General features: G+C 43.3%; 1 protein-coding gene across 1 annotated transcript in view; it reads right to left on the bottom strand.

Moving 5' to 3' along the window:
• cacna1g (calcium channel, voltage-dependent, T type, alpha 1G subunit) overlaps nt 1-17,584 on the bottom strand; it is a 234,130-nt gene that overhangs the window by 143,671 nt on the left and 72,875 nt on the right. The window contains exon 3 of the mRNA XM_076759944.1: nt 5,881-5,992. Within this exon, the coding sequence (XP_076616059.1) occupies nt 5,881-5,992 (112 nt within the window). The remainder of the gene's footprint in view (nt 1-5,880; nt 5,993-17,584) is intronic.

Raw genomic sequence — 17,584 nt, 5'->3', positions numbered from 1 at the left:
GAGTAATTAACAATTCATAAAGCAGTAATTACAACTCATTTACCCATTATAATAGTGGTACCTGTTTTGCAGGTAAACTCATTAAAAAATAGCCAATTTGACTGCTTTCCCACTTTTGCTTTTCTTCTGGCGTGTCACGTTCGACGTCACAAACACGCTGCACAACAGGGAACAGCAGAAAGCAGCATGGAGGCCGGTGACAATATTATGGTGGTTATGGTTATGGTGGTTATATCTTTGATGAGATGATGATGATGGCGATGATGATGAGATGGAAACGGCGTGTAACGAGCTGACAGTTCTGTCTGTCTGCTGAGTCATTTGACCTGGGAGTGAATGCAGATTGTGCTCTTTCCCGCTGAAGCCAAAAGCCAGATGTCAGTTTGTGGGTGTTCGTGGGGTTTTTCTCCATTGTGAAGGCGAGTTTAGCGTTTCTGTTCAGGGGCTGTTTTCTTTGTGTGTTCGATCACTGCTGTGTTCACCCCCACACTTAACTAAAGGACCTCATCACAGGCGGGATCTGAGGTGTATATTTAAAGTATATATTCTTCCTTTTTTTTTGGCCTAAACAGGTGCCATCAATTCTGTGAAAACATTTGCCTGCAACCTTTCCCGAAAATAAATCTCAGCCACTATGTATGCTAATTCTGCCTGTCACAAGTCTGAATGCTATTATCACAGGGGTCAGATGCTTTCATCAAATGCACGCGCACACACACACATAGACACACACAAAAGAGGCGCTCAGACAGGCCGTACGTGCCGGTGAAGGCGTTGCATGCCTCGTGTGGTGAGGACAATAGGGCAGGCTAACTGTAATCTGCCGTTCAGCTGAGATCCACTCCTCACAGGTGGACGGAGATAATATTGTGAGAGAGACTTTTCAGCTCAATCATGACCATTCACAGCAGCCACACAAGATCTGGCGTTTCTTCATCCTCCAGGCACATGCCGTGGTTGACGTGGTTGTGAACCTATGTGTGTGTGTGTGTGTGTGTGTGAGGTGTGTGTGTCCACTCGTTCCCAAAAGCTCCTACAGGTCCATATAGCGAGAGCGCTCTGGCTCGACACAGATGTCAGGAGCTGCGTCTCAGCGAGGAATGTAAATCTATGGCTCCTTCTGCCGACCCGGCTCTCTCTTTCCTCTCTCTGTGTATCTTTTCAGTAACCCAGTGTTCCCATTGTATTGCCAATGAATTTATTAGCTTTCCCCCGACATCGTTTTGTACTGTGGCTGCAGGGGGGACGATGGAAGGTTAAGTGTGTGCAGTCGCGTTCAGAATAGAAAGTGTTCAATCGAAATCTCTCCTTCAGGGGGAAAAAAGAGACAATCCTTTAAGTTAAGCTAATGCATTATAGCCAGAGTTTGACACTTCCTTGAAACTACTCCATTGGCTAAATCATCACTTATCACTTATTTTTTTCACTCTTATCTGGAGTGCACTCGGATGTGCTGTCTGCTGTAGCTCATTTGTAGTCTGTACAGCTTTATTTATCAAATGGAATAAAACATTAGAAGGGGAATATACGTGTAGCACATTAAAGCTAAAACACTGGTGCGATTTTCTACTGACTGTGGGATTAGAAATATACTATACATCAAGGTGTTACAATTGGAGCCTGAAGGATACAGTCTAGGAGATCACAGATACACTGTTAAAAGCATCTATGTTTGCCTGTTAGGTAACAAGAAACTGCAGTACAGAAATGGAAAAGATAGATATAAATTTGGGCCCCAAAAGTCTAAAGCAATGCTACCGTCGCACTTATAGGCAATGAGGTACTTTAATTAAGCTAATGCTAACACCAGCTAATATACTCACAAGGAGAACTGTGCATGAATGCAACAGGTATAATGTTTTCCATCGTCACAATCTAAGCTCAACATTTGCTAATTAAGGCTAAACACAAAGTGCAGCTGAGGCTGATGGGAATGTAATCAAGTTTGTAGGTATCTGGTCAAGTTTTGGACAAGATGGTATCAGATTTTTAATGGATCGCCAAAGATTCAACAATAGAAAGCAAGGTGTATTAAATAACAATCTAATGACTGATTGCGTAATTTAATTAGATTTTATCCGACCTTGCTGCAGGCTGAGAACAATAGAATTTAAAGCGACTTTCAAGTGTGATTAAAACAAACTGTAAATAATGCCTCAGGACAACTTTTCACCAGCGCTAACGCACTGAGCACGGGTCATCTTTCTGTCTACCCTGCAGCCACACAGTGGCCTGTGACCATTACAGTAGCCATTAACTGTCTGGAGGGGAGAGCTGATTTGGCCTGCATCAGAGAGGAGAGCCATTTCGAGGCCTGGCTGAGTCCCTTCAGCAGCACTGATGCTAGAATGGCCACGTTAAACAAGCCGTGTTCTGAGAGCTCAGGCACTCGCACATGTAATTGTGGGGCACAGTTGCATTAATGTTGGGATGGGAAGTATTTTAGCATTTTCATATTAATGTATCCCTGCATTTCTGACATGTATCAGGGCAGCAACAGAGAAAAACAAGACTTTACTTTCTTGCTAGGTTACATATGTAATTGCAGTGTTGACTAAAATAAAACATATGCAGATAGATGAGACCTATTTTGCATATCATTTCTATTTTACTCATGTTTATCGGGATGATTGACGTTATCTAATTAATGGTAATAGTAAACGTATTCGCTGCCATACCACCAGACATGCATCAGACACAGACTCTGCTGCTGAAGAATGATAAATAAGTGAACCTTGAAAGTCAAACCAAGCTCTCTTAAAAAAAAAAGAAAGAAAGAAAGAAAGGAAAAGGTCAGAAGTATGAGGGACTGAGGCAACGGCATGCCAAGAGTGTGAGAGACAGGAAAAGAAAGACGTGAGAGTGTGTAAATAGTGAGGAAACTGGAGTTCCTGACAGTGTGAGACGGATGAAAAAGACAGACAAGAGCATGCGAGTGCGTAGGTCTTGTGCCTTCACGATCTCTTAACATATCGATTCGCAGAGTGACGGGGAGATTGAAATGGAGGAAGCGAGGAATTAATGAGAATGCATTTAACCTCTGGGCTGTACATTCAGCGGCGCTCCAGAGAGGAGACCCACTGAATTAAATCACATCTCATGTCGCTGAGTGGAGCGATGGAAGGAGGTGATGGACACAGGCTGCCCTAGCAACAGCAGCCTCGAAATCTCCACTGCTCAGCTCTCCATGCTTCTTTTTTCATGTCATACCATCCTATCCTCTGAATTCACCTTCTTTAGTCTCCTCTCGTTTCTTCCTTTCTTTTTCTCTGCTTTCTCTGCTTTCTTTTCTTTCCTTTTCTCTGTCTTTCCTTTGTTTCCTTTCCTCCCCTCTGCTCTCCTTCCCTTTCTTGTGCTCTCCTTTCCTTTTTCAGCCTTGCCTTTCCTTTCCTTTCCTTCCCTCTCCTCTCCTTTCCTCTCCTCATCTCATCTCGCCTCTCCTCTCCTGTTGCCTTCTTTCCTCTAAGTTTGTTTACTCTTTCCACCTTTCCTTTCCTCTCCTCTCCATTCTTTTATTTTCCTCTCAAAAGTAATGTTTGGATTTCATAAAAGAAAGCAATGTGTGTGGATCCATTTCCAGAGAAAGTGGAAGTATAACTACATCAAAGAAATGCTTCCGATCAGTAAATGTCTTATCCAGTACACTGAGTTTAATATCAGAAAGCATGTAGGCCTAATCGGAGTAGGGCTCTATTTTCTAAAATATAGACGTCATTTTGGAATGAAACTGCTCAATTCACTGAGTCAGTGGACAAGAAAATAAGAGGACTTTGTACTGATTCAATCTATTTGGAACCATTATCCCATCACTGCACAAGATGAACAGTGCCAGATAACACAGATCTATTCTGCTGCACTTCAGTCCACTTGATTCCCTCATCCAACACAGAAAAAATTTATTGCCTATGCTCTACCTTTTACAACACGAACAACAATGCTCCTCCATTAGTGTTAGTTACCTTAAGGGAGGTCAATACATTAATGGGAACGCTTTCACTTAATGTTGTTATTTGTTTTCCATCTGAGTTCATGCAAATGAAGGGAGCGCCAAAGGACAGATGTTGTGGAAAATATTGTTTCAGTATGTCTCCATCAAAGGCACTGGTTTAGAAAATTGTGCCCATAGCTCACAATGTTTCAGTGTTCCTGCTCTCCAGCGTCTGTTTGGCTGTGTTTGAATAATGCCTGCGCTGTCACAATCTGCCATTCAACCCGTGGTGTTCTTGCCGTGCTGCAATTTCTGATGTTTTCCAGCCATTGCCCTGCATTTGTTGTCCTTATCTCCCGGTGTCACTTCTACGTGAGTGAATGCTGTTTCTGTAATGTGTGTTTGTGTTCTTTCTTCTCGGCCATCCCACTGGAAGGCCTCTCACTGGGTTGTACTTGTCTTATTAAATAAAGATCAAGGAAGATAAATGAATGCTGGTGATAAATGTGTCTGCTACAATCGTGTCTCTGTGCTGTTTCTTTCAACAGGATGCCTCAAACATAGTTTAGTAAACTTCGGGTAACCATAGCAACAGCGCTTCTGCTTATTGCTGTGTTACCAGCTAAGTCTCACTGGTGAAACAGAGCCAACTATATTAACTGACTGCTCACACACTATAAAGGTGCACGCCACCTACTTTACATGTTAAAGTCAGTGTAGTAGCCACAGAGAGAGCTAATCAGCAAGTGAAGACAGCAGTGCCTACGTTACATTATGGGAAATGTAGGATCCAGCATTGTCTGAGGCTTTGTCTGAATATATGGGAAAAGTGTGTATAGCTGTTCTGAAAAGCTGGCCATCAGAGACAGAAGGGGATTCAGTATTGTTTAAATTAGGGGATGACAGCACACATTTTCAGCCTTTCCTGAGAGACAGTGCTGCACTCGCTTGCTCATGTGATAAGTGTCGGAAATAGTTCTGTAAATAATGTAAATAGATGGCAAAGGGACAGAAATTCAAACCCGGCTTACTCTGCCCCTTCCACACAGCTGGCCACTCATGGCATGAAGTGGGCGTGAATGTTGGATTGTCATCAAGTCACAGAAATGAAGCGGACCACTCTAATGTGATATCAGAAAGGTGTGGGTTCTGTGAAGCTGTTCGACCACCCAACAAGCAGCTCTGATGGAGTATTAGCAGCTTAAAAGACTGTTGCTTTGATGTCTCTCAAAAGACTAAATGCATGTTCAAAATAAAACCATCCAAGAGCCCCTTTAAAAATGCATGATGATTTCTTCATAGTGGTTTTTGCCTTTGATAAGCAGGGTTAGGCAAATTACTTGAATACCGGAATCAATTTCTCGTTACATAGCACTCATTAAAAATGTAGGCTGCATTACTTTGCAAGTTGCTCAAAAGACAATCTAATGACTTTACATTACTTGAGTTTCCAGACACACACGTCACATCTTCTGTCGTTAAAACGTGTCGGAACAGAAATGAAGACATTGGGGTTTAAGCCTACGGTTTGGAGGTACAGCATCAACTGACTCGCAGCTAATGCTAGCCCCGTAAAGCTGAGCCCTGGTGAAGGATCCAGATGTAGTCTTTTTATGCTACTTGCTTCATGATTCACTGAGTTCTCAGAGGGCTGATTTTTCTCACTGAACCAACCACTGGTAAACCAGCAAACTGGTTGCAGTAACATGAAGTTACTGGGGTTAGTAACTGCAGCGTAATCACTGAATTGCAGATTGCAATCCTTCAGATGAGCAGCTACTGAAAAAACATAATCATGTATCAGGACATTTTGTGCGTTATCACTTATATTGCTGCTCACTTGGGAAATAAAAATTAAATGTTGCTCTTGTTGTGCTCTGATGTTCTGTATTAAACAAAGTGTGAAAAGAAAAAAAACATTCAATAAAACATCAAGCCAAAAAGTGTCTTACCTGAAGGATCTTGCACCTCTCAGAGTCACAGTCGATGTCCTCACACGGATGAAACATGCCCAGTGTCACACAGTTCAGCAGGATCACCAACATAGACGCTCGCTCGAACCATGTGGAGGGCAACAGTTAAGGAAAATAACACAGGCAGAAAAAACAGCTCACAAGACAAGAGTCAAAGGCTTACAGTAACGACAAGCAAAGAAGAAAAGAGCATTTCTGCGGGCTTTCTCCAGTGACCTCATTATCGCATTCAAATTTATAAACTCCTCTGACAAAGTGGTGCACGTTTATCTCTTCCACTCCAATTCTCTATCAAAAAAATGTTTGCAAGAGGAAAAATGAGCCACAGAGGAGAAGTGGGAGAGCCCACCTGTGGCTGTTCTGAGTGGCAGTCATTGCTCCCATATCACCCTGTTAACCAAAGATCTGTTTGCAAGGCACGTTGGAAAATGTTCAGCTTGTTAGCGAAGGTGCGGATAAGCACTTTAAAGAGATTGTGTGAGGCACAAAAAAAAAAAAAGACAAGAGGCAGATGCTCAGAGACCTGGAGGCTGACTAAGAGGAAGACGGAGGATCTGGCTTTAGACTTACTGAATGTGAAGACATTGTGATGCATCGCACATGAATTTTATTGACCACAAGGTCAAAGTGGGAATTCCTAATGTGGTTAGGTTAAATGTCAGCCTGAGCTATGTGACACCAATCAATGATGAGACAAAACACAGATTAGGCTGGTACAACTTCAATAAGTGCACTCACACTCAAACACACACACACACACACACACACACACACACACACACACACACACACAATAACACAGATATGTGGGTTGCATGCATACACACAAACATACACCTACATTTATCATGTGCTCCTGCATCCACAGTCAGCATCCTGCACCCAGCCTGGTTAACAGCATTACACAGAATAGACAGGTTGTATTCCAAGTGTGTGTGTGTGTGTGTGTGTGTGTGTGTGTGTGTGTGTGTGTGGCATGTATTGCTCACACTGTGGGGACATAAATCTGTTTACACAGTCACATTATGGGGACTTGACTTCATTACGGGGACAAAAGGCAAGTCCCCATAATGTAAATCATTACATTTTAGGGTGAAAACTCTGGTTGAGCTTAGGTTTAGGTTAAGGTTAGGATAAGGATTAGGTTAAGCAAATAGTGGTTATGGTTAAGGTAAGTCTCCAGGAAATGAATGTAAGCCTATGCAATGTCCCCAAAAGTGATCGAAACATGAGTGTGTGTGTGTGTGTGTGTGGGCACAGGCTGTGAGGACAAACGACCTGTCCGTCTTTTATCACATTAGCCGCTACTTGCCCATTCATCCCGCTGACCCATAATGCAGCTGGGTCAGCATGGCCCCACAGTCGACACATAAAAAAAGTGAGTGCAGGACGAACAACAACAGTGAGACCCAGGTTTTTAGCTTCCCTCCTTTATGCTGGTGAAAGCTGCCACCGCAGGCTGGACTTTCAAAGCAGAGTGCCGGACAATCTGATAAGTCGTGAAAACAAATGTGTCCTGCAGCAGAGGGCAATACACAGAGTCTCAAATATCTCAGCTCCATATTTGTACAATAGCCGACAGTTTAGGGTATTGTATGAATTTTTATTAGGTCAATTAATCATGTATATGAAACCAGGTGACATAAGAATAAGGGTTATTTTGTGTAAGTTCTAGTATCTGGCAATATGGTGGCACTAGAGGAAAGGTCAGGTTTCTAATTCATTAAGTTTTATCCTCTGAGGAACATGAATATCAGAACAAAATTTCACGTACACACAGTTAATTCAAAGCACCAGTCATGACCTGCAGTGTTGGTCAAGGGGACTAATGAAGAAATGAGCTTAAACATGCGTTTCAAAGCCTGCGTTTCACACCAGAAACCAAGGACTGAAATCAATTCATGTCAATGGAAATGCTTAAATCGGTGGATTTGTTAGCTGCGGAAAAGTAGATCCACAGGGAGCTAGAGCATATAGTTCAACTTTGGTGAACTCTGATGCACAAATTTGCACAATGACAGCACTGATTTTTTTTGTGGAACAGAGACCTGAGATGTCAAAATGGAGTGATGGACTATCACTAGCTGTTGTGCAGCATGGTTTGCACTCAGTCAGGAGATTGAAGTGGAGGGTACAAACATGCGGAATTATGTTCACTTATTTCTATGTTATGGTCTTTTCAGGTTAGTGACTAAGAGCGCAAGCAGTCACCAAACCTCCAGCATCACATATTTAAGATGTGCAAATGAATTTGAGTTTAATCTAAGGAATATCATTCGAACTAAAGGGAAGTGTAGGATTCAGGGTTTTTGGAGCTTCACCCTTTACCACCTAGGTTATCTCAATCTTTGCTGCTTTTATTATCAACATATTTTCCCTCTGTCTGTCATGGTTTATGAAGGTGCTATGGTAAGTGACAGTGATGGGAAGCAAACCAGTCCTCTTTCATTAAGGTCAGTGCTCATCCAGCAACTCCAAACCTTTCTTCCATACCTTGCTAAACAAAGGGGAAACTGATTCCTGCACTGGCTCTGAACATTGGTATCAGACATTAATCATGTGCTGCAGACTCATCCAGTCTGACTGTAATTCCAAGGGATGCTGGGCTACGATGTGAAACTCTGTGGTGGTTCCAAAACAATATTGAATGGGAGTACTGAATAACAAATGCAGGCTGGAGGGAAGCTGAGCCTGTGACCACAAGGAACCTCAGTGCCATCAGTTGGGTAATGATGGTTGCGTCTGAGAGGCAGCACAGGATTATGTTACACACCGGAGGATGCACAGAAAGTTCTGTGAGTCCAAAGGGATGCAATTAAAAAGATCAGTCAGTATGGAGAGTGGGATCATTAAACAGGAAACAAAAGCTCAGACACTCAGGCCTCTAGTTTGAGAGTGGTGGCGCTGAAAGTTACAGGGAGAGCAAACTGTTGTTGACGCACAGCGGTAGCATCGACAAAAGTTTGGAGTAAAGGACTGAGAAGATGGGGCTAATTAAAAATAATGAGCTGCATGGGCTGTCTGTGTAAGCTCCTGCTATCAGCAGCCTTCATCGGGGCTAAACACATTGTCATTTTAGTTCAGTAGAGTTTCAGTTCATCGCTGAGTTCATCAGGCTCCTGACAGAAAGTCACATTTGGCTGCTTTATTCCCTCCTTCATCAGAAATGATTAATAAGAATGACATTTCTGATATGTTAATAGTGTGTCTGTGTTAGGAAGGCGTCAGCAACAGGACTGAATGAAAAATGTATTTCACTCCCCACCGGTAACCCACAGCCATCACAGCCAACTTTCCATTATCTGAGGAAGTTTAAAAGAAAAGCTTTTTGCGGTACAGACCCACATTATCACACAAAAAAAGAGAAAAGTCAATACTGTGTCATTTTACAGTCAACAAACTCAAGGACTAACACATAATAGCTCACTAATGAAGCTCCCTGTTAGCACATAACTAGTATAATAAGCAGACCTTATAATCCATAATTACCCCCTTAAAAACTAATTTCAGCAGGGCTGGAAGATTTGCTGATATCACCGGTGTTACAAATAGAATTATAACATTTCATGGAATAATTGGTCTCTTCCTCATTTACTGCACTGAAAATACACTGTGAACCTGTAGATTCTGTCTGTGCCACAATACAATCAAAACTGCTCCTCATTAGGGAAATTTGCTTCCTCAACAACAATGTACAAGCAGAACACAGCCCCTAGGAAACAGAGCAGAAACACATTACACTGAACAAAGGACGGCAGGCCTACTGTGGTTCCACTGTTGAGGTACGGTATCTGCAGTACCTGCAGCAAAACGGGAGCAGGATATTGCGGTGTGCTCGATAGGCAGGGTGTGAGATTATGATGTCTGAGTGTATAACTGCCAGAGTATGACGTCTGTGAGAACAGGTGCTGGCAGGCCAATTGCTTTTGGAGCTATTTAAGATGTCTCCTGTTAAAATGCTCTGATTGGTGACAGAGAGGAGAGAGCAGAAAGAGATATAATGTACTGATTTCTATGAAAAAGTTCTACAGTAAAGCAGCAGGACGAGGATGAGCCAACTGTGTGTGAGGGATCAGAACGCTCTGCTTTAGCGGTGTTTGTGTAGGTCCATGGCGTGTTGATTAAAAGTCAGACTCTTGTCCAGGACCTTGGACACTCCCCTCAGCAGGCTGATAGAAATCATACATCTAGAAGGAGAAGAACATGATCCTGAATGCCAAAAAACTCTCTGCAATGATTACAAGTCACTGGATGGATGTTTCTGCACTCAGCAATGTTACCAAAGACAGCCATCACAGTGAAGTGTCACATAAATACTGATGCTGAGTGTCATTAGTGTCTGGACAGAGTGGGTCACTGAAGGCATTACATGGTCTGTTATTTAGCAAGGCTGCTATCTTGTTGCAGTAATAATCAATAGACAGACAGGCTGGGGTTTGGGGAGTTGGACAAAGTGGAAGACGGACAAATGACTGGCTGACTGACTGAGAAGCCAACAAGATTCAACAACAAGTCTATTGATCAGTATCTACCAATATTTTTCTGTTAACTATGGACCACACGTCTAGATGTAGAAGGAGTCACTCTGAGTGACGAACCCACAGTCATCTCCTCAGTCTACAGCTCCTCTCAGCTCCACAGAGCTTTCGCGTCATTCAGCTGGCAATATGTGAAGCATTCAGGAGCTAAAGAGACAGATATTTCCCTTTTGCCTGAGAGCAGAAACAGAGCTAAAAGGAGAGTGAGCACTGGACTTAAGCTGCATATCAATTTTCTAACATATCAACGTTAAAGGTGATCGTATATCAGTGTTGCATTTCCAGCTTTTTTCTGCTACCCCTAGTCACTAAAAATGCAAATCCCAGATGTAACTCAATAAACTCAAGGGCTTCTGCTGCTACAGAATTGAAGACCAGTAGCTTTTGGTGGCTAAAATTTGCTAATAGCAAACTTTAGACACATGTGTATCTGATATTTCTGTCATTTTACTGACTGCGCTACTGTTAGACAATGTGTTCACCATCATTCTGTAACTGCCACTTGTCGATGGTTTTCGCTGTGAGGGAGCTCATGCTGAGGCTAATCTTGCGCAATTCACAGAACTCCTGAAAAGTGAGAAATCACCAAATATGACATAAACTTACAAATGCCTTTTATGATTTAAAGCTTAGTTACACCAGATGGTGGACACCTGGACTGCTCTCTGAGCTAAAATCAAGATGAAAAACGTCATATTTTTTATGGATCAGGGTCACAGAGAGAACTCAGATTTACAAAGACAGTAGACTTTCATCTCTCACGACAACTGACAAGGCAAGGAAGTGTTTTTCTTAAGGGCCGGTGAGTAAAGCAATGTGGACCAGGCACCCTCACCCGCTGCCCTTGGGCTCACGTGTAAACAGCAGACAGGTTTTATTGTTGCACGACAAACCCTCTCGACTGATGAAGCGTATGAAATGTATTGTTTATTGGAGGTCTTAGGACCGCGTAAAGAGAGAATTTATTAAAGGAAGGATATCGAGGAGAAGGCAGAGGGGAAGGCTCGGGCAGAAGCATGGAGACAGAGCAAAACATTAAATATGAATAATCTGACTAATTCAATCAATAGCTCTTCCTCTCCTGCCCTTGTTCTCTTCCTCTGTCTCCCCAGCTGGTGGGCTATAATTAAACAATAAGGAGAGAGTGTTTGCAGTGTTCTGCCTTCAGTATGAACACACACACACACACACACACACACACACACACACACACACACACACACACACACCTTCATGGTGTCAGCATATAAACAAGTGGTGACGCCCTGAGGGATGGATTCAATTAGGGGAAAGATACACAAGGATATGCTCTGTCAGAACTCTGAAAGCAAGACGCCTGTGCTGCAACACAGACGCACGCATGCCGACGCAAGTGCACACACATATGCAAGCTCATACAACAATGCTTTCATCAGAGAGGCAACATTATCAAACTCATCAACACCTCAAAAAGTATTCTGCGTTCTGCTCCCATGGGTTCTTCTCAGTCATTTCTCTCTCTCTCTCCAACTCTAGCACAAACAAACATGCACACACGCACACACACACACACACACACACACACACACACTTAAAGTCCCTTTCTTCTTTCCTAATGAAGGGAAAATAATATGCAAGCCTTATGTCCTCCCCTGCCTCCCCGCATCACACTGCTGATTTACTCTGATTCTGTCCGCTAATGATCTGACACCAGGACACAAACAACAGAGAGGAGAAACTGTGTGTGTGCACATGTATATATATATATATATATATATATATGTGTGTGTGTGTGTGTGTGTATGAGAGGAAGAAAGAAAATCCCGTAATAGATTCCAAAGAGCAAAGTTTGGTGTAAGAAAGTTTCAACTCATCAAGGTCTCTCCAGCTCTTACTTCTTTCATGAGAGTGGGGAATGAATCCTCCGCAGGAAGAGATGAGGTACACACACAGTCCGAGCGAGATCAATACAGACAAGCCTCTCTGAATAGATATTATTCATTGTGTTTACTATAACTCACACAGGATGTGGTTCTGCATCTCTGCGCTGCCCATCTCCACACACACCTCACAGTCTTGGCTCTTCGTACTCTCTTTCTGAATCTATATCTCACCGAGGGGCCGCGCATGACGTGAAACTACAGTTACATCGAGAGCTGCTGTGGATATATGACGCCAACACTGAACCTTAATAAAATCTCCCCTGTTCATCATCTACAATATGATTTGCTGGAGAAAGGATCCATCCTACACTTGTTACGCAGTCTTGCAGAGCGAGAATTCATCTCAGAAAGTATGAAATTTATGTCTCAAGAATATAGAATTTTCCCCGTCAGACACTGTCGACACTTGAACCACCAGTGAATGTTTAGCTACTGGAAGACGCCACCTCTCAACCCTCCCCCAAGCTGAAATGAAAACAGTTCAAAACAGCACCTTTCACAGCGTCACAGCGGTGGGAGTCATGATGCATTCATGTTGCTCGGCATTCTTTATTTCCACCTGGGAAGTCAGATTGGTGCACCAGACATATATCTCATTATCATCACTATCATAATTCTGGATTTCCTCCATATGATTCCATGATATCAATATTCACAACCACTGGAATTCAAAAACATATATGAGTCCAAGTTGAAGCAGCATGAATCCTGCTTACTCTGTATAGCAGGTAACCCAGACTCTCTGCTTGATGCAACCTGGTGAAATTCTTTCTTCATAACTCCCCATTAAGTTCATGAAAGGGAGTCAGATCAAAGCACAGAGGGCTCTTAGAGAGAATGTGCAAAAGCACCTTGTGTTGATTAAGACTCACTCTGCCCTGAAGTTCAAACATGGCAAATGCCGAGTCCCCCACCAGTGAATGCAGGGGGACACTGAGATGGAGGTGGGACAGGTACAGTGACAACCAGCCGACGGCACAACGTGCCTGCAGGTTGCTTTATTAAAAGCTGCGAGTGAACCTTGCAGGAAAGGGCAGACTGGACTGAAACAGCAGGATGGACAGAGACAGACAGGGCACATGGACATGAGGATATGAGGGACAAAGAGAGGAATGGTTGAATAGGTTGTGGTGGAAGAAAAAGGGAAGGCGGCTGAGAAATGTGGGATGTTGGTGACAAAGATTGGTGACAAATTGATGACAGGAAGACTCACTTTCATCATATGTACAGGGACATCATGCCAAGCCTGTGAGGCCACTGGGCCATGAGGGGATAAAAGGCACGATAAGCTCAGAGTGAGGAGCACAGACATTGCCATAGAAATGAATAATACTACTGACCTGGCTGAATTAACCTGTTGTTTTTGTCCAGTCTCAGATCTGGACAGACCTTAAAGCCTGTGAGTCTGAAAGCCCGGATCATTGGTCCTCAGCCAGAAGTTAATTTGAGAAAAGAAACTTTTTATGCCCGATGACAGGAAATCATTGGGGAGACGATTATAAAATGGCCACTGTGAAGAGGAATGCTGACACTAAAATCACTCTCGCCCTTCTGCGTTGTTCCTCTCCACTGTTTTACAAACCGTTTTCTCTCTTTTACCCCTCATGACAGCAGCCCCTGTTTTTGTCTTGGTTTCCTCAGGAGTGCAATACCTTGTCTTCAGAAGACAAACTTTACAAAGCCCAGAAAGCACAGCAACTATTTGGGAAGGTGTGCAAAACAGGAAGGAAGGTAGCTGTGGGTGAAAAGTGAGGTTTATCTCTAAAGTCAGAGACAGCTGCTGTTGCCTCACCTTTGCTGTGCATCTCCCATCAATCCCTCCTTTCTCCAAACCCCTCAAAGTTTTTTTTTTTTCTTCCCTCTGATCACTTCCCTTTCCCTCTCCTTGCACTGCTCCGCTCTGTACTGTCTCACTCCTGCTATTTTCTAGGAGATTGACAAAAAGGAAACTTTTTTTTCAGAAGAAGAATGCTGAACATGCCAGAATAAAATAAAAAATGGAGGAGAGAACTGAAAGAGGAAGGATGTTCATGAAATATTGAGGGCGATTGCTGCAGCCCTTTGTAATGTTCGATCCCTCACTGTCATCGAGCTTAAATGTGTGCAAGTGTGCTCACGCCTGAGTGCGCATACACATATCTACATGTATTTGTCTATGTTTGTGAATCCCGGTGTGAAGCCATTGATTAGCCTGTGTGTCCTCGTCGTCTCTCTTTTATCTGACCAAACCGTCTTTTAGTGAAAGCTTACACTGTAGATGCCAAAGTTTGAGCCAAGCTGAGTCGGGAATGCCCACGTTTGAGAAACAGAATGAGTAAAGTAGTGGCTCTAATAATGCAGCAAGCAGCATCTGAACCCTATTAGCTTCATTACTGTACATGTTTATCGCCTGGTGTTTGCCAGTAAGCGGTAAAGCTTGGGATAGACGTGGATTAAGGGGGCATCAAGTCGTTGAGAGAATGACCTGAAAACAAGTCCTCATACATGTTTTCTGATCCTCGACCACTATGGCTGAGGTTTCATTGAGTTAACGGAGACCTTTCTCCTTTTTTATTTCAAAATGTTTGAAGGTTCAGTGTTCAGTGTCAGGGTCCACGTCATGACCGTTCAGTTGACCTACAGGACATATGGGACATACAAGATTAGTAAAAACATACAGTGTCTGCACAGTTTGAGATGTTTTACAGGGCTGTAACACCATCATGCCACATTATTTTTTACTTCCAGGTGAGGACAGTCATTATTACCACAACCACATGAGGTAATTTGTCATAAAAACATAAACATGGGTCATTTTAAGCACGGCGCAAATGTACTATGCTGTAGCTTTTATGGTGAGGACAGACTTAAAACAATAATAGGGCCAATAATAGTCTGAGGGTTCACAAAGCATGCTCGTGACTTCAGAGATGCTAGTTTGAATTCTGGAAAAATGCAAGGAGTTAATGAATAAGCTTTGTTATTGATGAGAAACTGCATTAATTTGAAGCTGCTGGAACAGAGCCTAGCTGGTTTTCCTTTAATAAGCATTTCTTTTTTGAGGAAATCTGGTTTTGGTTAAATCCTTTTTACTCCGTGTCTATAAATTGTTGAACTCTTGCTCTATAACCCAGGCAAGAGGAAGATGCAAAAAAAAAACCTATAAGCACTGAGATTTTCTCTGATACAGTTGTCAGTAAATGGTTGTGAGTTTAATCAAAACTACATCATTTAAAAAATGAGTAATACGTACATAAATAAGCAACCTCAGCCACATGCTGAGGGGAGCAACTCAGAGCAAAAGGCCAGCGTGTTAGAGCGGAGCATGTCGACTCATGGCATGGAAAATCCTGCTGGTATAACACTGCATATCCCAACCGCTCGCTGACATGCTTATCAGTAGCCTGAGTCAGGAGCCGGGGAGTTAGGAGGTTGAGGGAAATAGCAGCATATTGTTACACCGGCTGTATCAGTGCCTACCATATGAGAGGCGGGTTGAAAAACGGGCAAGAGCTGAGCGGGGAGGATGGATAGGAGAGAGACAAAGGAAGGGAAGGAGGGGGGCGTGAGACACAGAAAGAGGAATACGTGAGAGACAGAGCATGTGTGAGTGAAAAAAGAGGTGACCGAGAGGAAAGGAGCGACAGGCGAATGTGAAAAAGTGAAAGAGGCGAGGAAGATAGAGCGGAGTGCACATCCGGATCAGTTTAATGTCCTTAGGAGGCATTTCACCACAGTGACTGCATCACGTGTGTGTGTGTGTGTGTGTGTGTGTGTGTGTGCTTGTTTGTTGGGGAGGGTAAGGGGTTCGATAACTGACCCAATGATTTCTCAGGGGGGAACGACAGCAAACACCATTAAACTTTCACCAGCTTAAATTATTGATAAATTCAGCCTCACTCCAAGATGCTGTCCATTCCAACAGGCAGCAAGTTTGCTTCATGCTCCCTGCTCATGAATATGGATACATACAGTACAGAACTATTACCCCGACACAATGGGATGACTTAGGAGGAACTATATGAAAAAAATCAATCCTTATGTGAGGGTGGCGAAAGAAAAGCCCGACTTCCCTCGTCAATATTCAGAACAAAACCGAGCTATCCTCCTGTGGATGAGCTGCAGACGCAGTCGGCTCGTGAACTGCTGCCATGTGCTTTTAGAAGCCAGCTTTACATACGGAATGTGTGCGCCGGGGGGGGGGGGTGGAGGGTTCCTAATGGGCTCAATGCACTAACAGATTCTCCACATCCACACACACACACACACACATCGCTCTCATCAGCCAGGAAACACCCCTGTATCTTGCCACTGCGGACTGTGAGTTGCTTAGCAACGCAGGCTTTCATTGGGAAGTATTGTGAAGTCACATCTCTATTGCTGTGGCGTCTGTAGCCGAGGTGATGGGGCAGAGCTGTCGCAGCTACAGAGCAAAACTTTGAAGAAGGCGCTTGATGTGTCTGACATTTATTTCAGCAACTTCGTGACCCACTGAAACCATCCAGAACCGGAAGAATTCTGTTTTCTGTCCTCAACCACCTGCTAAGACCCGAGTTCTTCTCTGGCATCTCAGCTTACTTACAGATGATCCCTGGCAATTCACACGGATTTCAAAGTGTCAGGCCTCAGGTCATCGGCGTGCAATAGGATGGCAAAAGCATGGCGTGACCAAGGAGTTGATCTAATACCTGTAGTGTAAAAGACTCAGATCTACCACACTCAGAGCAGAAAATATTGCTCTACTATCCTATTACAATGCCAGCAGGCCGACATGTGAATAGAGACACCAAGGAGAGAGGAAAAAGGGAGTGGGAGAGAGATTTCACACTTTTGTTGGAGGTGGCTTGGTAACGTATTATTAGGAAGTTCTCCACTACAGCCAGCAGGAAGATAGAAAGGAAGGACTCTTTCAGTATATCACGTACTGATACAGTGGCTCCGCTGCCATTTGGAGCTAATATGGTAATTTTTGCAGTACCGTTTTATGATGTACATTATTTGCTCAGCAAAAGGCTTCTTTGCAGTGATCTAAGACTGTCAAATCAGCAGCTTTACGGAGGCAAAGTAACCTCTTGCGCGCCACTTGTGTAATAATGTTGAAATCTTTATTACCCGGTGTGATGGCCATCCTCAGCAGTGATTGTACTACACTGCTGTTCACGCTTGGAAGCTGATGGAGAGGGATCATGTGTTCACTGGTGTGAGGGAACACAAGGTGAGAGGCACATAGTGAAGCTGTCAAAG

Source organism: Chaetodon auriga, chromosome 20, assembly GCF_051107435.1.
Source record: "Chaetodon auriga isolate fChaAug3 chromosome 20, fChaAug3.hap1, whole genome shotgun sequence".
In the NCBI taxonomy this organism is placed as follows: domain Eukaryota; kingdom Metazoa; phylum Chordata; class Actinopteri; order Chaetodontiformes; family Chaetodontidae; genus Chaetodon; species Chaetodon auriga.
The sequence above is the reverse complement of the archived record's forward strand: the minus strand, read 5'-3'. Positions and strand labels throughout refer to the sequence as shown.